The sequence below is a fragment of the Acipenser ruthenus genome, chromosome 24 (assembly GCF_902713425.1).
Source record: "Acipenser ruthenus chromosome 24, fAciRut3.2 maternal haplotype, whole genome shotgun sequence".
Classification (NCBI taxonomy): Eukaryota; Metazoa; Chordata; class Actinopteri; order Acipenseriformes; family Acipenseridae; genus Acipenser; species Acipenser ruthenus.
In genome coordinates this window covers 16,051,416-16,075,850 of record NC_081212.1, presented here as the reverse complement: position 1 = coordinate 16,075,850, position 24,435 = coordinate 16,051,416, and the positions used below count along the sequence as shown (strand labels likewise).

At 40.2% G+C, this 24,435-nt stretch overlaps 1 protein-coding gene across 1 annotated transcript in view; it reads right to left on the bottom strand.

Annotated features, from left to right (window-relative positions):
* LOC117429909 (leucine-rich repeat-containing protein 49-like) overlaps positions 1-24,435 on the bottom strand; it is a 152,652-nt gene that overhangs the window by 47,402 nt on the left and 80,815 nt on the right. Inside the window, exons 11-13 of the mRNA XM_058998448.1 lie at positions 15,256-15,339; positions 4,564-4,727; positions 3,007-3,111 (exon numbers count right to left, since the gene is read on the bottom strand). Coding sequence (XP_058854431.1) covers positions 3,007-3,111; positions 4,564-4,727; positions 15,256-15,339 — 353 coding nt within the window. The remainder of the gene's footprint in view (positions 1-3,006; positions 3,112-4,563; positions 4,728-15,255; positions 15,340-24,435) is intronic.

The window sequence follows — 24,435 nt, the reverse complement described above, 5'->3', positions numbered from 1 at the left end:
TTGTGAATAAGGCATAGCAAATGTCTTTACCCTTAGTAACAGATATCATATTTTAAACTTTAATGTAAAAAAACATCAGGCAACTTTTAGGCAACTTTTGGGCAACTTGTTCTGGCAACCTATGAAGCAATTTTCAGCTTGTGGTAGGTTCCAGCTACAACACCTCAACAAGCTTGATTTGAGCTGTTTTGTGAAAATTGCTTCAAAATGTACCCTGAAACGAGTTGCTTGAAAAGTTACCTGACAAAGATGCATGGACTTTATGGATCAATCCAGCCCAAGTGGAGCAAATTCTACTTTGCATGCAAAAGAGGAGTTGTGAAAATATGCCCCACATAGTAAGAATGTGTCTGAAGTTAGCAAAAACAGCTTTTGACAAATAACCTTTGTATCAATTTAAAGATTGTTTCAAGGCAGGGCTTTCCAACAAAATCTAAATAATTGGCGCAAGTCGTTGACGTAACTCCTCTTGGTCCACAGGAGCTGGAATGGCAGCGACAGATGCCAGTTTTCAGCCCCCACTTACAAGACTGGTAGGTGTCCAAAATATGAATCCACCCATGTTCACTATGACCCTGCTATGTTGGCACTGTAATGTCAGTATAATAGAATAAGTAACATGAAACTGGGCTGTAACATTACTTTCTTATCTTGGATATTGCAGATGTGTGCAGAGCTGCAGAGGGAGGAAGTTTGTATTGGAATGCAATGGAGAGTTCTGGCTGTAGCGTGGGAAGCTGTGACCTATTGAGATCAGTCATGGCAGCTCACAGCATTTCATTTTCTACCATTCTGAAAATAAACACAGACCAGAAACAGCTTTTTAGTGCATTTCGAGAGAGCAGAAGGCTGATGCAATCTGTGTGCTGTATCTACGGAACAGGCATGGCAATGGCAACCCAACCATCCAACAACAAATACAGGCACCCCAGCCACCCAATACACACAAACACAATCCATCCCTGCCAATGCGCCTGAACCCTACCCCCTTCTCACCTCATGATATCTGGTACTACACTAGGTTAAAGAAATCTCTGCAGACATGGTTTCAGATAGTCTTGTACTTTCATGGACAGTGAATCTATTCCACCCTTTCAGGACCTTCTGTCCTAGCAGTAACTAACCAGTTGCTTCCCCTAATGACTGACATCATAGCCAGCAAGATGCTTTGACCTTAAAGGCACTGCAGGGGTGAAATGACCTACAGTAGGAAGTGAATCAGTAACAGATTTCCTGGAAGGTGAGGCAAGCAAACATAGCTTTATTTTACCAAGTGTAGTACCGGGTGTCATTGTTAAAAAGGGATCCATGTTTGCTCATATGAGCTCTTCTACTTTCTCCTGCCAAACGCACCCAAGTAAAACTTAACAAATGTATTTCTAGCAGATTCATGATCCATGACGTGTAATACAACTATTTAAAAAATCACAATTATGTTAAAACAATATTGCTGCAAATCTGCTCTGCACAAGACTGGAGAGCCTGAGACATTATCACCACGGCAACACTCCCAACAAACAGCTCCCCTGGAAAGCCTGTGTGGGATAGTGTAGAGCTACACAGTAACAGCAGCAGCAGTGCTGGGATGAACTATTCCTTTCCACAGTGATGTAATACTGCAATGGCAGTGCTGCTGGAACAGTAATAAGATTAGCTCTCCCAACAGAAACTGGATGTGGAACAGGAATTCAATTTACACTGCAACAGTAATCCATAACAGTGACCGGGCCCCTGGCAGTGATATGACATATTACAGTACTGCAATGGCAGTCCTGCTGAAACAGCAATGGCTTGCAATCACTCATTTGCTTGTCTGTATAATTCCAAGAGGTTCGCTTTAGGCATTAGGTACAAAATAGTAAAATAATAATATTGTTTGCTTGCTTACGTGAGTATTTTTGTGCTTCTAACTGCCTGTTGTTGGTCATATAGCCTTGTAAATGAGGCTACAGTCTCGGTACAGTGTCAGTAACACACCTATATCTTCTACAAGGAATGTATATAAAACAAATCAAGAGCCACTCTTAAAAACTAAGAGCTAAGGAATGTCCTTATGCTGTCATACTCAGGCCTACTTAAACATTAGAAACAAAAAAAAGGTTAAAAGCCAAGCCAAAGTAACACAGTCAGAAAGATGGAAATCACCATACATGCCAACAGTCCCTATATGGTCGAGACAGTCCCGATTTCCTAGCAAATGTCCCGCGTCCCGATGCATAGGAAGAAAGTCCCGATATTTACCCATAGAAAAATCATTCTGCACAGTAGAGTTAGTGAAAACCACACGCTGTGCTCTTCGTGCGGCTGACACATCTGCTGATCACTAACTTATACAAAAGGTAAGAATGCTTCACTATGTGTATTCTTACTGTCATGATGGTCGTGTGGTGTTGGGTTGGGGGGGGGGGGGTACGTCTATTATATGTTAATGAGTGCTTTTTGCGCATGACCCCTCCTATGTATATGATTCGTATGACCCGCCCCCCGGGACGAGTGTCCCGCTGAACAGTTTAAAAATGTTGGCAAGTATAAATCACTACGAGCAACAACTAATGTAAAACAGTTTTCCAACATAAAATGCTTTCAGGAGAGCAGTTGCTGGTTGTCACTGCATCTTAAGAATACCTGTTGTTGTGACTTGAAACTTGGATGATACTGTACAACAAATAACCATGGGGAATTTGCAGATCTTGATTTTTTTAAATTCTCAATAAGATATTCACTCAATTTTCTCCCCAATTTGAAATACAGAATATCAATGGACAACCTCCATTTCTGCTGCCAGTTTCCTCTTTTCACACAGAGCCCAAGCAGCACATGTTTTAAGTCCCGGAGGGCAGCTGACCAGTAGAGGCTGTTGCAGCACAATGAGGCAAAGCAGCTCAAGATGATGCTTCTTCTCTAGTCTGTGAATTCTGAATGGATTTTGAGGACTATGATAATGTTTGATAGGCTAGAGCGCATCCCTCACGGGGGATAACAAAGTGTCTAAGCAAGTGCTGTTACCTGGCATCCCGGGGGCTGTTGGGTCTGCTTGGGGCTCGGGGCCGTCTCTCACTGCCCTCTCTCCCCCCAGGTAACCTCTCTGCACTGCCGGCTGGACTCAACCTCCTGTGAGGCAAGAGGAGGAGAAGGGGAGAGGTTAGAATGACACACTTAACCCTGTCTCCTGGTGCAGATACCATTTTACAACAGATTAGAAATCACTTCAGACAAAGTGCTAGCTTTGAATACTACACCCCCTTTGCATTATTTAGTAATCTAACATATGTGTGTCATTCAGGTGTTAAAGGCTGGACTTCAGGTACGGCATGATGAACCTGAAACATCCAAATTGGGATTTGGGTTTAAACCTGCAAACTCACTTGTGGAGAGACAGATTCAAACCCAGGCCCCTAGAAGAGAATTGCATGACGATATAGGCTCTTCATTCAAAAAAAAAAGTGGACTTTTGAACCCTGAATGTGTCCGTCCCTCCGTCTGTCACACTCTGCATTACAAGACCCTCGATATGTGCAGGCACTGGCTGCCAATTCCACATGATTGAATTATTGCAGAAGTTGTTTCCGGGTATGGACCTCCTTGTGATGGTAAAGGAGGGAGACAAGCGGGAAGTGTTAGAATGCACTCTGGTAATCTCTGCCTCTACATTTCTGCAAGCCTTTCTGTTTGCTTGCATATGACTATCTTCTGTATTCTTGTAAATGGGGATGGGTGTGACTGCTTATAACTGGTTCTAAACCACAAACTTTTGCTAAAAGTGACATGCAATACTTTTGGTGTCGCGTCATGGAAAGCACACTAACACACCTCCTATGAAGGGGGGTCAACACTGTTCATTGGTGGAAGTAGGTGATTTCCACTCCCTCTAGGTGGAGTTCCACTGCCACTGGGCAGGCAATTGATGAGTATATTAATGCTTCTAACGGGTCTCTCATTGCTCGGGTTCCACCTGCCAAGACCTCAAGGTTTACTTGCCCTTCTGTTGCTCATATCCCACCTTGTGAGACCTGTGAGTTTACTCGCAGTTCCACTGCTGTTGTTGCTTTATCCTGTTCTACTTTTGATCTATTGGTTCCTGAATAAAGCTCTTTTGATTCAACTTACCTGAAGAAGACTGTCTGATTATTTTTAAGAAGAAATCAAACCTTACAGAAGTTTGGGACTCGTGTGTAAGGCTCAGTTCGCTATAGTAAAAGTTTAATAAAGCATAGTGGAAGCAGGGTAAAGCATAGGTATGCCTTGTAAATCACAGAGAGATATAGTAGATACCATGGACCATGGAAAAAACATGGAAAAACCACAACATTACTATGCAAATGTATTGTGGTCAACTTTTATAAGGGAAATTAATATTCTGTAGCTGATTAACAACCACTTTGGAATGGATCTGTGTATCATAAAGTACTAACAGTATCATATTTGACTATAGTAAGCTTTTTCCATACTTGATTATAGCATGTCCCATGGTTTACCATGATTAATCATAACATTTTGTATAACATTGGGAAACACTGCCTTGCTAGTGTGATAACATGGTGGTGAGTGTCTGCAGTGTGTTACCTGGGCTCTTCTGTGAAGAGTTCAGTGGGAGTCCCATTGACAGGACTGACCTGCTCCTTACTGCCATTCTGAGCAGGGAGCTCCAGACAGCTCCTTCCAGTGCTGCTGCGCTTCTGAGTCTCCCACTGTGAGGCTGCATTCTGAATTGCAAGCCGCCGCTTCTCCTGCACAGACAGACACACAGACACTGGGACCTGAGATACAGTTCAAATTCAATGAAGATACAACCATTTGCATCATGATTTAGACATGTTTTAAATAACTGCCCTATTCACATAGCTGTTTTCCAAAGTTGTTTTTTAGGACTAAAATTTAGCTGCATACTCACAAGCTTTCATAGACTGATTTTAAAGGAGCCAACAATAGTCATCGATATCAAATTGTTTTTTATTCATACAAAGACTTTGAACTGGAAATTTGACTTTTTGTGAACAGAAACAAAAAATCCCCCGGGAAAAATGAAAATCTGATATGGAATTGTTTGTAAGGATAAAGTAAAATTAAGCTATAAAACTGATCCAGAGGTTGAAGCAATGTGGCAGTGAAACTGTTTATTTCTGCTGGACCCCACCTTTATGGAACTTTATTGAGAGAAAAATACACTATGTCAAAGCCTGTGGTCTGTATCATTGATGTGGACAGTCACTACCTGAAATAGAGGCTTTGACTGGACATGTGACAGACACAAGGTATGGTAACTCTGGACCACAGAACCACGATGTAAGAACAGGGGAAACCGGCTGGAAAACAGACAACTATACTGCAATGCTTTCCAAGACCTACAGGGGCACTATGGAATCGAGAAGGCATAGCAGGCTGGCTGGCAGCTAACAAATGTGAATTTAAGACAGAATGTCTCCCTCAGGAATGCGCGGGCCACTGAGTAAACAATAAACTGGTGAACCAAAGGTTTGGCTGGCGCAACGGTGCTCTCTGGTCTCCCATTGTATCTGGCGGAATGCATTGTCTGCAAGTATTTAGGTCTGGAGCTGGAGGGTGTGTTTGTTATTGTGCTCTATCTGCTATTGTAATTATATTCTTTTAGCACACTCAGCACGGTGCTCACACCCCCAGTGGACCCATCTCATTAACGTACCGTGGAGAATAACGGGCTTAACCCCCGAATGACCAGACAGTATTATCTCTACATCACACTGTTAGGAATGAAAAAGGCTTTCAAATCCTTTTTTTGTGTTGAAGGCCTGGAGTTCAGGATTCACTCTTTATTTCTAGTTGCCAGCCACAGACATACGAAACATAAGCCAATCAACCAAAGAGTATAAAAGGAAGCTGGCACTTGCAAAGACACTCCGGCTGTTAAAGGCTGTTGGGGTAATCCCTCTACAAGATTGCCGAATGTCTCACGCAGTATTTGACTGCATTCTTCACACAATGCACCTGCTTGATTGATAGTTCAGTTCAGTTCTCATCACCATCGTAGTGATTTTCTTAGGTTTGCCCAGTCTGTCAGTAATAGCTGCTCTCCACATGTCCTTCCACAGTGTTACCCCATTATACACAGCTGTTTTTCGATGTCTTGTTAACTCACGGGTCTCCCTATCGCTGTTCCCACGAACACGGCATATTACCTTGTTCGAAGTTAGACAGCTCTCTCTCATAGCTTGAAACTGCTTCAACTATGGCTCAATCTTTTAAACACGAATGTTCAAATCAGCAACATCTGTGAGATACGGTGCATTTGATGCTCTATATCGTATATAATGCTAAATTCGGACAATTAATCATTGTATGGTATTATACACCATCACAACCAATCAGTTTCAAAATTGTGATTGTGCATCAAGGATCTGGAGTACACGTTTGTGATTCATTACAAAACCAATCACACTGCAGGAGATCCACTGACTGCCAAGGAACCCTCATTACTCAGCCCTCAGACACTGCTCCAGTACTTATAAGGTTCCTATTAGAAATCAATCAGATTATCACTTCACCACACCAAGCTCCTAATCGCATGGCCAGAACAGCTCCCCATTGCTGCCTGGCAACCCGTCCAAACCTAAACACAGTTCTGTATTAAATTCCTTCAGTACAAAGAATTAGAATAGTATAGTTACCTTTAACAAACCACTTTGCAGTTTTCTCATGCTTTTCCCCATGGTGAAACTATGCAGTTACCAAATGGTTTACCATGTTTTTCTTAACATGCTTTACCATACCTCTTTGGGCTTTACGATACTGACATAAGCTTTACAATGCTTTCACTATGCTATTACACTTTGCTATGCTTTTACTATGGGACAATTTGATAAGGGAAGCTACTTGCATCCTACAGCACAATCCTTCAGAATCACAGCAAACCAGGTGCTGTTAAAAATATAAACACACCAAATACACAAACAACATGACCCCTACTGGTTAACTTAGGCATTGCAAAACCAGAAAGTTAATTATACTTAGGGCTTCTGATTTTCGGTTTTAACCGATAAAACCCGATAAAACACACCCCGATACAAAAAATATGAAATTGGTGGATAGCCAATAAACACGGGAAACCCTGTGGAAATGGTTAATCAATTCATGTTAACTTTACCCTATTCCCATTAAAAAATAAAACATACTACAAAAATAATAATAAATACATTTCTCAGTGCTGCTGGGCAATGTCCCGCCTTCCTGCCTTGCATCTATCATTGATTCATTCTGAATACTTTAAACCAACCCCAACTACTGCACATTCCTACATTTCTACTGGAGACTTCGCTTGTGAGATAAAACGAGATTACAAATCAGGATGGAGGCTTGCTAGCGGGATTTCAAGCTGTATTACAGTTAAGATACGGATTTAAAACAGAATTGTGACGAAATGTACAAAAATGCCTCCACACAAAAACCCTAGAAGAATGTGCCCGTGACCATAGGGATTTCGTTGTGGAAGACAGCAATGGAAAGAAGGTACAACTTAAGTGTGCAAGTACTGTCGAATTACTACTATACATATTTTGACAGAAAAATCGAAAGCCCCGAAAAAAACGATTTACATAAAACTCGAAAATAGCTAAAAATAAGCACTGAAAAATACAATTAATAAAACTCGAAAAACAGAAGCCCTAATTATACTGTACTGTACTGTTCTATGAGCCATTTCAAACAATAGTAACAAATTCCATTATTCTCTTTAATTCAGTTTAATCTTTGTGGCATTTGATTATTCTGTGGTATACGGTCCCCACCTATTTAGCTTGAATCCTTTCCAAAACCCTGGCACTGATGCAAAGACAAGGAGAGGGGGCCATCTAGTGTGTGACTGACCACTTGTTTCCGGTCTAAGAGAGTGGGTAACAGGTTGAACAGAGCTTGGGGCTGAATGCAGCAGATACCAAAGGCTTCCTTTAAGGTAACCATACTCCGAGTAATGCAAGCTTGGGAGCGGGGCATAATTAATTCCCAAAGCCTGTCTAGAAGTGTTATCTTTCTGAACACTCCATGACCTCATAATCCAGGTACTGAACTTGTGTAAATGAGGTCAGGACCATCAGCTCTCATTACAGTTAAGCTACTTTCTCTTTATTTGTGTGTTCCAAAATACTCAGGTAGCCCAGGGGTCATCAGGGTTGAGGAATTCCTTGCTCCTCAAGGAAGGAAAACGAGAGAGAGAGAGAGAGAGAGAGAGAGAGAGAGAGGCAGCGAGGCTTTGGAGTTGATAATTGTATCCCCTAACGTTCTGCAGAGCGTTCCATTTCTTATTTCGTCAACCGAGACCAGTTGGGATGGGTTACATGAAAATAATCTAATCCCTCTCCACACATCAGGATTTACTGAATGTGTAAAAGAGCTCAGAGAAGAGCCTGGATCGCTGCTTTCACAGCCTCTACACAGTGCTACAATAAAATAAAAAATAAAAAAAACACTTAATAAAATCGCTGGTTAATAGAATCAAACAAATATTCAAAAATTGCATTCCCAATCCTTATGCTATTCAGCCAACACAATTTATGTTATAGCAACATAAACCTCTCACTATGATCAAATTGTCATGTTAGGTGCCCTAATAAAATTGCAAGGTAATTGTTGTTTTAATATGCTTTACCATACAGTACCTCTCTGGGCTTTACAATACTCTATGCTTTAACTATACATTATTACACTTTGCTATGCTTTTATTATGGGAAACTTTTATAAGGATGGTGTCAGGTGGTATCCAATATCATGTTGCACAGAGAGTGAATATACAGTGTTGTAGTTGGATAAATAAACTTCACCCAAGTGAAAATAAAGACTAGAAACCTAAACAAACAGGAAAATGCTAAATGTGTGCAATTCCAACTGCAAACAATCCATGAAATCTCTGCTTGCCAGTTACAGCTATTCACATGTTCTGACTGCTGTGCTGCAGGTATCTGGCATCTTGCGCCCTTGTGCACCTGCGAGACAAAATTTACATTGCACTGCAGCAGAAACCAGTCACAATGTACATTGCACTGCAGCAGAAACCAGGAAAACCTCACAGGAAAGACAGTGGAGGGATTTTTCTTTCATTCTTAAAACTTGTGTGGTGAATTCTTGAACTGGGCGCAAAGCAACTAATTTAGTTTAGTTTTGTAAGTGTTTTTGCTGTGGTTATAGAGGTGTCCAGGTCTTTTCAATGGGCCAGTATAACCTAGGGGACAAGGCACTATTTTCATATCTCACAGCTGCAGGGAGTTTAAAGTGAGTTGTTTCATCTAGTTTAGTACCTTCCTCTTGAATGTAGCTAGTGGTTGGAATCGTATCAGTGTGCGTGCCCTTAAAACCAAGATTATGCAGATTTCAGTCGGGATGTCTTCAGATTTGAAGAACATGTTGAATCTTTTTCAGATGCAGTTTCATTCGAATGTGATCAGTCTGTCTGTGTGGGCGGTTGCTGACCAAGACTGACTGAGACCGATTAGTCATAAGGGTGTCAACCAATGGTGAAGCAGGTTTAAGTGACGTAGCTTGTCATGTAACTTGTCATACAAGATGGCGGAATATTGACAGCTTTTGTTCCACAGGTAAAAATACATTAGTCTTGATTTGCTCGGAGTGTCCCAAATTAAAAAATACCAGATATGTGCACATTTGAATAGTTTTTTTTAGGCGTTTACTAATCAAAGGTAAATTATCAAATTACCTTTATCAATCTACTGGCAGCCTATATTTTCTTACTGCGCTAAAACAGAAGTAACCAGTGTGTCAATCTCCAATAGGTCACAAATCACAAGCCCCTAGATTCACACGCTGAGAAAAAAACCGCCAAAGTCAAATAAAAAATCAACAGGTTGGATTTTATTTACCACAGGCTAAAGTGTAGTAGACAAGCTATACAAAAAGTCAAACACTGCCTGAAACATTTGCATGGTGTAAATGGTCAGTTAATTAATAGGCTAAGCGCTTCTTATGGTTGCCTCGCGGCGCTGTCTCCGCCGTCTAATCAGCATACGATGCCATGCATAATGAGGGTCGCTATGTTGGGTTAATACAAAAATGTGTACAGGGCAGTATTAATTACATTTGCATGCATTGTAATCACCAGTATCTAGTTGTGGTCAGTTATTCAGTCTTAGTTAGCAGTGTGCGACACCCAGTCGAGAAAAACTCAATTGTGACATCAAACCAAAACTGAGCACAACTGATCGCAGAATCTGTGCATACTCAGATGAGATGAGTCGGGATGGCTTGAGTCGGGCTGTGTGCGGCGGGCTTTATGCAAATATCGAGGTGAACTCTTGACCGCACTAGAACATCAATGGCTCGTATTCACGGCAGAGAAACAGGACGTCACTTTTGGAACAAAACCAATGAACACAGAATAAATATTCTAGAGTTGGTTAATTAATTTTGCAGACATCAATCGCCTTTACCCAAAGAAACGTGCCCCTGCATCAGGGCACTGCAGTGTTGATAAGCACAAACTGTGATGTAATGCTGTAACTGTATCTGAACACTCTTCTACTCCTGTTGTAGTATTATAAATCATAGATATAGTCAGGATCCTATTTGTAAAATAAAAGTAATTTTAATTCAATAAGCGTACCAAATTGAAGTATAATTTAAGTTTGAAGCTGGTGTTTTATTATGTGTTTTAATCCAGAATTAAGTTAGAAATTAAAAAAAGAGAATTACTACTTCTATTGAGTCTATTGAACAGGCTCACTGGAATCAATGCAGAGAGCAATTCTATAGAGGATGATGTCTGATTGCACACGTCTGTTTAACACTGTTTTGTGATGCTAATGTAGCTGCAGTCGAATTAAGACCAACATTTTATCAATGAGTTCAGTCTGTGAAGAGAGGCAGCTGTAGAGAGCTGTTTCATTGAAATCGATCACACTCAGCATTCACATTACAAAAGACAGGCTGGTTGAAATGCAGCTGAGATCATTGCAAAGGAGTGGTGTGTGACATTAACTTCATACAACCCCTCCAGCCTCAGGGATGGGAACGTGGGAAACTTCAACAATGTAGAGTGGAGTGGTTTAGAAATTAGCAAGGTTTAACCCCACAGTTTGCAAGCTTGTCTGACCAATGCAGCAACAAGCACCTTGTCAACTCAGACCAGGGTTCATATCCTGGGAGGTAATCACTATTTTTCAGCTGTTTCTTCTATTTAAATATGGACTAACCTTTCTATTTAAAGGAGGCCTGCAATGGAGTTTCCTGATCTGCAGATGATAGTTCTGAGGTTTCTAATCTAAATTGAAAATGTTATTTTTAAATTTAAATGTTACTTGAATTATTACTTCTTGTACAGGGAGGCCTGCTTGTCTTATTCATGGTTGCTAAACAGTTAAAAATATGCAGTTCTGCAGTGTTCTGGGTATTCTCAAAGAGCAATGTTATACAGGTCTGAAATATTTGCCTTAACTAATGCATTCTTCTTGTTGTTTAGAATCACTTTGTATATCATTTCCTGTTTGAGTTATCACATCCTGGTTGTTTTTCTCTCAAAATACAGCTGGTACACCTTAGTGTAACCATTAACCTGTCCCCCTGCAGCCACTCTGCCCCAAGTAAGACATACCTAATAGAACAAATGTAATATTTTTTTTTACAGGGAGGACATGTTAATGATTAGGATATGGTGAAGAGGAATTCATTTTTAATATTTAATTCTTTTAAAACACATTTCATCAATAAAAGCAATACCAATACATATTTGCATGGATTTATAAAGCCTGCCTAGCTTTATACTAGCGATGGAGGTGGTGTAAATTAATGTGTATGATAGGGTTAAGTCATTCTTGTTTTCATTTCTTGGCTACAGCTGTTAAATACAACATGGAAAAAACTGCACAGAGAGAAAATGAACCTCAGCCTTCTCAAACTGATGGCATTGATTACCCCACTTAGAAAATACCACTTTCAGCTAATCCATGGGTAAACTGTACTCTCACTGTGTCTCACTGCTGTCAAACAGTTTGCACTACTTATGAAAAAGAAATCTGTCAGTGAAATCCATTTAACTCTCTCTCTCTCTCAGAGAGAGAGAGTTAAATGGATTTCAGAGAGAGTTAAATGGATTTCAGACTATTTTCCATTGCAGTCACTGCCATATGTATCCTGTCTATTTTTAACAGTGACATAAGCACTAATTTGATTGGCTGTTGGTGAACACACTGCTGCTGCCTGGCAGCTCCTTGTATTGTGATTGGATGCTACCTCCAGTTGCATCCAACCAATGAAACTCTCAAATTCCAATGCACAGGGCATTGATAATTGGTCATATTGAAGCTTGTATCCATGCAGTAGGCTGTTGAAGGCTTCTTTATTGACGGTGTAGAAAAGTTGTATTTTTATATATTATATATATTATATCAAACAGACTTTTAAAAGAAAATAGCATTTCAATAACATGAGTTACTGGTTTGTGAACAGGTTCCAATTGTGTTCATACTAAGACATGGAAATTTAGTGAATTTGAATCCTGGATCATTACTCCACCCTCACCCCTGTATGCAATGTAATATCCCTGAATTCAAATCAGACATTTTCTAAATCGCATACTGATTTTGGCAGCATCTTTAAATTTGTGGTTAAAATGGAAGGGAGCCACCATGTATTTCAGACTTCACATTACATTTCTGCAGTCAGATTTCTGCAATCTAGTGAAGGTCTGGCAGATTTTACTGATTTAAATGTGAGCTTTTGGAATTTGTAGCAAACTTTACCTTATTTTTCTAGCAAAACTATTATATGAAATTTATATATTATTGTTATTATAATTACTGCATACTCTATGTTGTCTAAACCTCCATAACCTTTCTTCTTCTTCTTCTTCTTCTTCTTCTTCTTCTTCTTCTTCAATGTAGGCTAAGGTGTAATGAGCGTGAACCCCTACACATATTTTAATCAATAATATCTTGTTCACCATGAACAGTTTGAAACAATTAAGTATACATTTTTATTAAGATTTGAAAAATGTAACGTTGAAGTTTCTCACTGAGAAATGATAGAACAGGTAGTGCATTGAAATAATGGTTTAATTTCCGGTTTGTATGTGTAGTAATTCGATTTAGAGCATGTTCTAAGCATATTTAAAACGTGTTCTAACTAGTTTTTTGACCCCTACGGCCTAGATAGCCTCCCATAGTAACACCTGCTGGTCAACAGATGTATTTCAGTTATAGTTCTCGAAATTCTAGTTTATAGCCACATAGCGCTCTCTATCGTGCAAAACACATTGGGGGTCATGTATCAAGCGTTGCGACGGCATTAAGGTCATAGCCCCGAGTTTACGTCGGCCTTAAAATTGCTCTGTATGTATCATGACACTTTTGGCAAGTTGAGGCCGTGTTAGCATCACCAAAATGCGCTCCGCCGTGCAATGCGCTCCGCCGTTCATTAGCCATGCACTTTAATGCGTGTCAAGCCTTCATTATATGCATGGGCAAATTGTAGATGGGGCTCATCTGTAAATTAAGTCTGATATTAAAATGAGATTTATGAAGCGGCATAACAACTGTGCCGGCTTTAAATGGGTCCACAAGTAAGTCTGATTTCAAATTGGTCTTATTTGGGCACAAAGAAAAAATCAGAAAGTAACCGATAGGAAAGAGCATTATGGCAGCAGTCATAACGGATTTCTTACGACGGAGAGTGAAGACTAACCTTCCTGAACAACCCAGGAACAGAGGGAGAGTATTTAGGGTCAGCATTATCCTTTTTGATCTCCCTGAGGATGAAATTAATTAATTGTATTTGTTGTATAATAAACTTGGTTCATTAAGTTATCCTTTTCATTATGTATATTTGGTTTTATCCGTCGTACAATAATAAGTCAAGACACTTAGTCAACACGGTCATTTCTGCCTCTCCAGATGTTCTACCCGGACTTTAGTGCGTTAAAACCTGTACATTTTATTAAAAACACAGGTTAGCCCATTTTGAACTGTCAGTTCTGCCTCTCCAAATGACCTACTGTCACAAAGACGGCCGGAGTGGGTGGCGTCAGACCAGATGCAGGAAATAAACAGACAGAGATTTGGGGTTTGGTGATTCGCTCAGCATTTAATAACAGAACAGAAAATAAAAAGGTTTGAAACAGAAACACAGGACACGGCACTTGCGCCAAAATAAATAGACAAACAAAACGTACTAACACACAAACGGTGGCTGCACAGACAAACAAACAAACACGGTGAGTGAAAACACTATTCTTACGTTACGTTATTTTACTTTATTTTTCCTCCTCCTCTCTCCTGTTCTCCACTCACCGAACACCCAACCTCGAGTGAATGAAAATGTGTCTATATATACTGTTGTGCTGGGATTCAATTACTAATTAATTATTCACTTGAATCCCAGCACGTGAATTCATTACATGCAACCCCGTGCTCACATATTACATTTAACCAGCACGTGAAGTGATCTGTGCTCTCCTCATGCCTAAATACAAATCTACATTTTTAGGGCAGCAGTGTGGAGTAGTGGTTAGGGCTCTGGACTCTTGACCGGAGGGTTGTGGGTTCAATCCCCAGTGGGGGACACTGCTGTTGTACCCTTGAGCAAGGTACTTTACCTAGATTGCTCCAGTAAAAACCCAACTGTAAAAATGGGTAATTGTATGTAAAATAATGTGATATCTGTATAGTGTGAAATAATGTATAATGTGATATCTTGTAACAATTGTAAGTCGCCCTGGATAAGGGCGTCTGCTAAGAAATAAATAATAATAATAATAATAATAAATCACACGTGAAACACAGACCCGTTTATATCCTGTGTACCAATCTATACACCAACATTAACACACGCACGCAACATACAACACATAACACACAATTGCACACAGGGGCGGGGCACATTGCCACACCTACCTATTGTTCAATTGAGGTAGCCCATTTGGAGGGGAGGCGCTATTTTTCAGATTAGTCTGTTAATCTGTGCAACCGGTAGCCTATTTTGAGTACCGACGCAGCGCATTTAAATGTGGCAATGCTGTGCCTCATTAATTTTGGGTCAATTAATACATCTGGGATGGGGTAAAATTTGTGCCACGGCAGAGCGCTCTTTACACTCCGTCAATTTGGCGCTGGGTTAGTTTTCTAAGAAGTAGGGTTGTAGATGAGAGTGAGTATTGGGTATAGAATGGAATTAGACTTCACTGAACCCCTTTGAACATAACACAGTCCTAGCTGCTGTTGAGTTCATTTTACCTTTGGAAACTGTTTTGTGAAAATAAGCATGACACTATTGAGAGATATAGATTACCTTTTGAATGGCTTGCTTGTGTCCCTCCTTCTTCTTCTCTTCCTCCTTTCTTGCTATGACTGATGCCATGCGGCGTTCTTCGTCCTAAAGGGCAGAATTTAAGATGAGTAAAAACAGATTTCAAATACGAGATCTGACACATTATTTTATATTACTGGATCTCATTTTGGAATATATCTTGCATTCATTCAAATCCAACGACAGAACGAGAGAAGAAATTACACAGATCCAGAGCTTGATCTAAGAAAGTTGAATTCAGCAGTTAAATATAGGTTTAAATGTGCCTTATTTTCCATACATTGTATTTGTTATATAACAAGCATTACTGAATTAGGGTTAGTCTATTGGATTTAGGTAGACATCAACCATGTGGAGTGCAGGGGGTAATGAGATCTGGAGCTTACTCATTCAAATCATTCACATTTATACACCTGCGGGCAAGGGAGGATAAATGACGTGGTTGGTCTGCCTAACAGAACCACAGTAACCCTTACTGGGCCTCGCCTCTATCAATCAATCAATCAATCAATCTATTTTATATTGCGCTTTTCATAGTGGACCACATCACAAAGCGCTTTACAAGATGCAGTAACAACAAGAAAATCCATAATACTTTAAATACAGAGAAATGCATAATACATGATATACAGTAAAAAAAAAAAAAAAAGCATAACACATTAAATACAGTGGAAAGTGCATAATACATGATAGTAGTATAATACATGAAATAGTACATTAAATACAGTGGAAAGTGCATAATACATGATAGTAACAAGGGTTCACTAGCTTGGTAAGATCCACTACTTTGGTTCGTTGAGTGAAAAGATGGAAACAGAAACTTGAGTTTCAGTCCTCCAGAATCAACACAGGGATTGCAGCGGTTGGCCATTTCAAATTGGGAGAAAACAGGGGTAAGATGATTAGAAACTAAGATAGTTAAGTAAAAACAATAAAAGATGGGATACATCGTAAAACGTTGTACCTTTTTATTGTTTTAGTTCATGTTACTGAGGGGATTATTACTTGTTTATTTCGATCTGCCTCTGTTTATATCATTAAACCTCAAGGTCAGGACTGATGCTGAGAAACTAAAGGCAGCAAGAAAGGCTTGGAATGCACCGAGAGGGAGGATCTTTTTAGAATCAACAAGTTGGTCAGAAATACAGTTCTGTAGGTCTATAATTGAGCATGTGGAGAAGACCACAATCCCAAGCCTGGCAGGGATCGGATGGTAAGCAGGTTCACGATGGTTAACCACAGCCTTTCCTTCTGAAGCCACAGAAAGTGGTTAGCTCAGTCTCAATTCTAACCGCATTCCTATTGTTTTGTTCACATCCAGTTTGTAATGTCAAGCCATACTCAAGATTATACAGACTGGGGGCACTCTGGGTGGCTTGAAGTACTGTAACTTGAGGGTGGAGTCTGACACTGACAGTGACTGTTCCTATTATAGGCCGTTTGAAAATGCATTGAAATTCAAAAATGTGTTATTTTATGTTTTTTTATCAGTGTATTTCTATAGCAACCACTAGCTGTGTCACATTCTGATTCACAAATCAGTGAAGAAGTGAGGTGTCAGCGTGGTTTTGTGCAGCAACGTTAGCATGTGATAGCCGGATAGTGCTGTTTAGGGGCACACATCTAAATTCAAAGGAAAAAGTGGGCTCCAGCACACAAGTTAGAACACTGCTGGACTAAATTCTAAACATAATTACAAAATAACTGATTATGACATTACACTCGCAACCAATTTCAACCTGCAATTACATACTCTACTGTATGTAAGGCTACAACACCCGTCTCAAGATTGTAGATGACGTAATTACGACTTGTCACACAGGCCAGAGGCCCTCGACTCCGACCAGAAATGAAGTCTGAAGTATGTACTGTAAGTTGTGTATTCTAAAGTAACATTTAAACTTGTCAGCAGTCAAAATCACCAGTCTTTATATTATTGGTGTACTATTCAAAAGCTCTTGTGTACGTTGATGTAGCTAAAACTACATCATTTGGTGACCTTTTCGTGAATTCTTGTGTTTTTTGCCGCACCTCGACTGTGAAATGTACAAAAAATGAACGTGCCAAAGTCGTAGCCTTAACTGTGAGCGATGAAATGTTGCTATTGGTTAGTTGATAACATTGCTTTATTATATTTCAAATTAAAACATTACAAATAATTTAAACTGGATAAAACAGAGTTGTTGATGTTTCTTTTTTAAATATTGAAAATCTATACTATAAATACATTTATTAAACTGGGACAGTTTAATAAATGCAGAGCAGATTTAAATATAACTCCACTTGGACCTTGAGTAGATCACTGTCTCTTTTTCAAATACATGTGAAAGATTTTAAAAAAGATTTTAAATAAAAATAAAAAAAAAAGAATGACTAAATGCAATTTTAAATGATCTCAAGGCTTGCCACAGGATTAAGAGATCCAGACTGGTCCAGACAGGGGTCTTGTTCGGTTAAAACAATTTTCATATCACTGCCTCTAACCTGAGTTTAACTTGAATCCAAATGGAGCCAAACCCTATAGGATGCTAGCCTACATTCAACAACAGAAATGCCATACTAAGCACTTAAGCAACACACATAAACAAACGAAACAAACTAAGGCTCCTCTAGTTTCAAAAAATGGTAAAAGCTCTACTGTTTTCAAAAAATGATTGTCCATGCAATCTGTACAAAGTTCTGTTTATAATTACAAAAAACACAGAAGTGGAGATACAAAGGTTACTCGCAATGATCCAAATTTTGCACATGGGTTTCAGCCAGCTGAGAGAACCAGGCTGAAGCTGCAGTGAAATCCTCTACTCCCTACTGCTGCTTTTAATACACTTCCTGGAGGTTTTATAAACTTGTTGGGCAATCCAAAATGTTTGCCTAGTAAATTCACTCCCTCTTATAAAACAGGCCTCAGTTATTTACACCTCAGGAGTTTATTCAGCCCGGGGTTTGTTTCCTTTCCGCGTCTAAAAGTTGCAATAATAGCTGGAAGAGTAACTGTTTAACTGCTTGTGTTTGTGCATGTTGTTCTGTTATGGTTATAGTGTGTGGGATACCTCTGTAGGATGCAATTATTCACCAATTGACGAGGTATAAGAAATAAACAATATACCATCTGCTCATGTAAAATCCTCTAACATACACTGCTTCCTTTCCAGTGTGCCTCAACTACAATGTGCAGATACTTACCAAGTTATTCCCTTTAACATGTGTTAAGTTGTTAGGTATTAAATGAAACTCACCAAATCTCTTAAACATGTTGAACAACGCTTTCCTGCATTTGCCCACATCTACACCAATATGAAATACCAATCTCTGACAATCGAACACAGTTCTGTCAGTGTTATTTAACATAAATCTGATGCGATCGTAAATATTTTATCTGCTAATATTTTATCTTTTTAATAAATTGCCATAGTATTTTCATAATTGTAATGTCATTTGTACATTTGTACAAATGACATTACAATTACAATTATCAAAAGGTAATTTGTACCTAAATGTATCTGCACATCCCTAGCCTCAACCTGGTCATAGAGTGTCTGAGTTTTGCTCAGTTTTGATGCCCATTTAATCACTGATAGTTAGTCTCATCTGGCTTAGCTACCAATTTGGTTCCACCTGTGATGGTGTTTATCGATGTGGGCACATATCGAGTGCTCAAACCAGACAGAAAAGAACTTTGATCATATCAATCTGTTTTACACAGATCCAAGAAAAAACTCTCTGAAAATGTGCTACAAAATTGGTCTCCAAGGGTTACAAAAATAAATGTAACAAGGATTAAAAACCAGACTTATATTAAACCCCCAAGGAGATGTCAATCTGTTCTGTAAACATCATTCTATAGCACTTTGTCTTCATAGAAACATTTCTGTGTTAGTCCCCACACACAAGTGAAGTGAAGTTCAGGAGAAAGGGAGGGGGTCAGTGTCTCTCTAAACACAAACACAAAGGAAATGTAAAACTAATTCAAATACAGGCCGAGGGTTGGAGTGAGTGGGGGACTCTTCTGTGCTTGCTGCTACCAAACTAAAAGAGACACTTTTCTTAAGTTCATTTTTCAAGCAAAATGACTCTTGGGATTTGAAGACATTTGGATTGTCTTTCCATGGATACAGTGATATATGCAACTTTTGGATCTGAAAAACATGCCATTTCTACCCGTTATCACCTTTACCAGCTTGCTATCTTATTTAAAAAAAAAAAAAAAAAGATACAGAAAAAACAAGCTGGGTAACAAAGTGAATATGGAAGCAGTCAGCAGTGGCTGCTTTGTAGTAAAGTCAGAATTCAAAGTTTAACTCAAGTTGGCATGGAGACACTAAAACCTACCGTGCTACTGGTTTTAAAATGGTCAGGACCAGCACCATCTAGTGCATAGCAGTGTATTGCCAGCAAAACAAAAGGAAACTTGTGATCTGTAAGTGACTGACCATTAAATGGCTTTTACTTCTATAAAGACAGACTAGCCCATTATCTACAGCCCACAACTAGAACTGGCTCCTGAACTCAGATACAGTATTTGAGAAATTGCAATAAGAGCCATGGAGAATGATTGCAAGCACCATAAAGAAAGCTTCTGAAACAGGTTTATAAAGAATGTATTAGTCTATTCTCCTTTTTCAAACCACTGCTTAAACTACTGTAAAAGGATGTTTAAAAACACAATCCTTAAAAAACATTCCTTAAAACGCTCCTTACAGTTTTATGAAGTGCACCCCCTAGTTATTCAAAACTACTTGAGTTAAGAAGATTAATCATATATAGTATATACATAGCCACAATTCTTAATTGGTAACAATATCAACATGATTTAGAGCATGATGCTTTAGAAATGTGTCAATACATTTGTTCACCACTGTATATTCAAACTGCAGGAGGACCCTACTGATACAAGCAACACATTTATTAGGCAACCCTAGCAACCATTCAGTTAATAGAAGGAAAACGTGTTGTTTCAAATATAATTACACTATGTAACACAATTTTTGTTCCTGGGTAGTAAGTGTTATTTCCTAATTGCTTATGCCTCAAAAGTATAGAAAATGGCTATTATTCCACACAAACTTTGCTTTTGTGACCAGGACAGTGATATTTTGAAATTTACCTATTTCCAATGAGAAAACGGGTGAATTTGTGTCTTTTCGTTCACATAAAGTCAGAAAAAAACAACATATGAATCCAAATTAACATGTATTTATACTAAAGTAATACAAAAATGACTACAAAAGATTTAGAAGTGAGTAGTTTTTCGAGATTTACGATTATACTGTATATCACTTTCACGAATCAGCCCCCAAATGTAGTCTCCCATCATGTTCTCGTTATACTGTCCTTGGTAGCGGCGTTCAAAGTACAGTATATCCTGGTGGAAGCGCTCGCCTTGCTCCTCTGAGTACGCTCCCATGTTCTCCTTGAATTTATCAAGATGAGCATCAAGGATATGGACTTTGAGGGACATCCTACAGCCCATTGTGCCGTAGTTCTTCACCAGAGTCTCAACCAGCTCCACATAGTTTTCGGCCTTGTGATTGCCCAGGAAGCCCCGAACCACTGCGACAAAGCTGTTCCAAGCCGCTTTCTCCTTACTAGTGAGCTTCTTGGGGAATTCATTGTACTCCAGGATCTTCTTTATCTGTGGTCCGACGAAGACACCGGCTTTGACCTTTGCCTCAGACAGCTTAGGGAAGAAGTCTTGAAGGTACTTGAAGGCTGCCGACTCCTTATCTAGAGCTCTGACAAATTGTTTCATAAGGCCCAATTTGATGTGCAGTGGTGGCATCAGCACCTTCCGGGGGTCCACCAGTGGCTCCCACTTGACGTTGTTCCTCCCCACAGAGAACTCGGTCCGCTGTGGCCAGTCCCGCCTGTGGTAGTGCGCCTTAGTGTCCCTGCTGTCCCAAAGGCAAAGATAGCAGGGAAACTTGGTAAAACCGCTTTGGAGACCCATCAGGAATGCCACCATTTTGAAGTCTCCTATGACCTTGATGCCATCTCAGAAAAATGCAGATATGTATCCACTTAGGCAGCTGGAACTAAACTGAACTGGTGTGCTTAAGGCCCCTGTATTTATACTACTATTTATATTACTGGAAAGTTCTAGAAAGTTCTAGAAGTTTCTCCAAGTTTACTCAGCACTGAATCTATCTGGAATGTTCTGGAAAATAGGTAACTTTCAAAATATCACTGTCCTGGTCACAAAAGCAAAGTTTGTGGGGAATAATATCCATGTTCTATACTTTTGAGGCATAAGCAATTAGGAAATAACACTTACTACCCAGGAACCAAAAAAAATAAAAAATTTGTTACACAGTGTTATTTCTTAACAATAGCCTAAACAGATGACATTTCCCCTTTTGAGTTGATGTGACATGGGTTACTGTAGTACCTGCAAAAACACTTACAAAATTATGAAGTTCTTTATAAATCCAGCGCATGCATATTAATAACTGCCTCCAGTGTTTTCATAGAGTTTGAAGGAGTTATTTGTTCACAGACATCTGTGTTTACTTTCAGAACTTGAGAGACAGGACGTACACAGTGGGCAATTACAATAAGCTATTTGTCTTACTGTAGAACTTGTTTATGAAATCTGTCTTGAACAAAAACATTTATCACATAAATGCCAAATTCGTGATTAATTCAAGTATGTGTGGCTGTACAACAGATAGCTCATACATCCACATGCAAACCTGGTATAACTCACAATCAGCAACTATACAAAACTCCAAATCAGACAACATGCAAACCGAATCGACAGACAGCATGCACAAGGTGCCCAGTGAAGTCTGTTCCAAACAGTGGTGGTTTTGTGATGTGGAGCTTCGATAGAGAGACAAATTGGCACCCTCCAAAGATGAAAAGTTTACCAAAGTAAAAGCCTAGCAAAGTGTAATAAATCACAGTAAGCATTGTAAAGACCAGCGAGGTACAGTACAGCGTATTAAAAAACATGGCAAACCAGGATAAACTATTGTAAATGCATTGTATAACCATGAGAAAAGCATTGTAAAACTGCAAGAATACCATGCAAAAATACTGTGATTTCCATTACACGAGAGTAGATGTTAAAACTTCATGCTGATTTGAACTCGGCTCTCGCCAAGATAAGCACCAACTAAGACGTAGCTTTACAGTAAACTAATGTGATCCATATGTGTCTCCATCCATTTACGTTTCCTTCCATATGATGATGTAGATATCCTTCTGTCTGGTGTTAATGGCTGAAGTGTAATGCTGGCTCCAGGGATCAGCTTATTTTGCCTCCCTGGCGCATCAGCACACACAACGGCTGCGATGCTGGCTCCGGGGATCAACCAAAGTGCGGCCTCCCCAGCGCATCAGCATGACAACTGTCTGGATTGAGCTAAGTAGGGTACATCTCTGGGGTTTTCAAGTGGGCACCTTCCATCCTCAGTGTTTCGTCGACACCTCAAGAGGGCTCGACGGTGATTCTGGCGTCCCAGCATCACCCCCCTCCGTCCCCCACTCAACTCAGCCCAGCTTACTTACCTGTCCCCAGCCAGAATCTTTCCGTCTCAACCACAGCCAGTTGCTGCTCCCCTCTGCTGCTTCAGATAAATTCTTCACTGTGCGACGCAACTCTTGGCCACTGAATCCGACGTCTCTGAGAAACCGGGTTGTAGAGTGTGCCACAAATCCTCGACAACCCACTTCCACTGGGTAAACCCGAACTCTCCATCCTCGCTGTTCCGCTTCAGTGGCTAGTTGAGCATACCGCAGTTTCTTCCTCTCACACGCCTCATCTACAGCATCCTCCCATGGCACTGTTAACTCTACCAGGTGAACAAGGCGTGCTGATCCAGACCACAAGACAATATCTGGTCGAAGGTTAGTGGTGGCAATCTCAGGTGGAAAAATAAGCCGTTGACCAACATCTGCCAGCATATTCCAGTCTCTAGCAGCTTCCAGTTGTCCTGGGCGAGGATTGGTTTTAACACCTTTTCTTGGTGGTTGCTCTCCTGGGCGGAGGAATGTTGTCTTTTGTGTGTAATGTTTTGATGGAACAGGTGGCAACTTATTGGTCATGTTACGCTTGTCTTCCAATGCTAAGGCCAAACATCGCAGCACCTGGTCATGGCGCCAAGTAAACCGTCCTTGGCTAAGAACCACCTTACATCCTGTCAAAATGTGCCTTAATGTTGCAGGTGATGAACACAAAGGACATGAGGGATCCTCTCCTACCCAGAGGTTTAGGTTCTGTGGTGATGGGAGAACATCATATGTTGACCTGATGAGGAAACTGATCCTGCTCTGTTCCATTGACCATAGGTCTTGCCAGCCAATCTTGCGTTGTTCCACACTCTCCCACCTCATCCATTCTCCCTGTTTGGCCTGGGAAATGGCCTTTATACACCTCATCCTCTCCTCCTGCTTTTGCACCTCGTTGACTACCAGCTTCCTCCTTTGAGCTGGGGCCGCCTTGTGCCATGTAGGAGGAGTTGAACTGAAACCAAGACCCCCTCTTCCATGCTGAACTTGCCCCATGATATCACCAATTCGAAGGGCAGCCTTTGCATCTTCCACAGCTTTCTTTGCCGCCCACTTTCTTCCAGTTTTCAACACAGGTGCTGCCTCCCTTATGCATTTATCGCGTGACTCTACTAATGTCATTTCCAGTCTGACCTTGGCTCACTTAAACTCCTCGGTTAGAGCAGAGACTGGTAGCTGCAGTATTCCTTTACCATAAAGTCCCACTCTGCTGAGGCAGCGTGGAACTCCCAACCATTTCCTGATGTATGAACTGATTAAAGCTTCCAGCTTCTCTACTGTTGTCAAAGAAACCTCGTACACAGTCAGTGGCCACAGCAACCTCGGCAGTAGACCAAACTGAAAGCACCAGAGTTTTAGTTTACCTGGTAGAGCGCAGCTGTCTATGCTCTTCAACCCTTCCACTGCTTGTTGTCTAACTTCTCCCACACGAACTGTGTCCTTTAGATCCCCGTCGTACCATCTCCCAAGACTCTTCACTGGCTTCTCAGACACTGTTGGTATTGCCTCACCATTAATGAAGAATGTTTTATCTACTACTTTGCCTTTAATTATAGAGATGCTCCTTGATTTAGTGGGCTTGAATTGCATTCGTGCCCATTCAATGTTATTGGTTAATTTGCCCAATAATCGATTAGTGCAGGCTACTGTTGT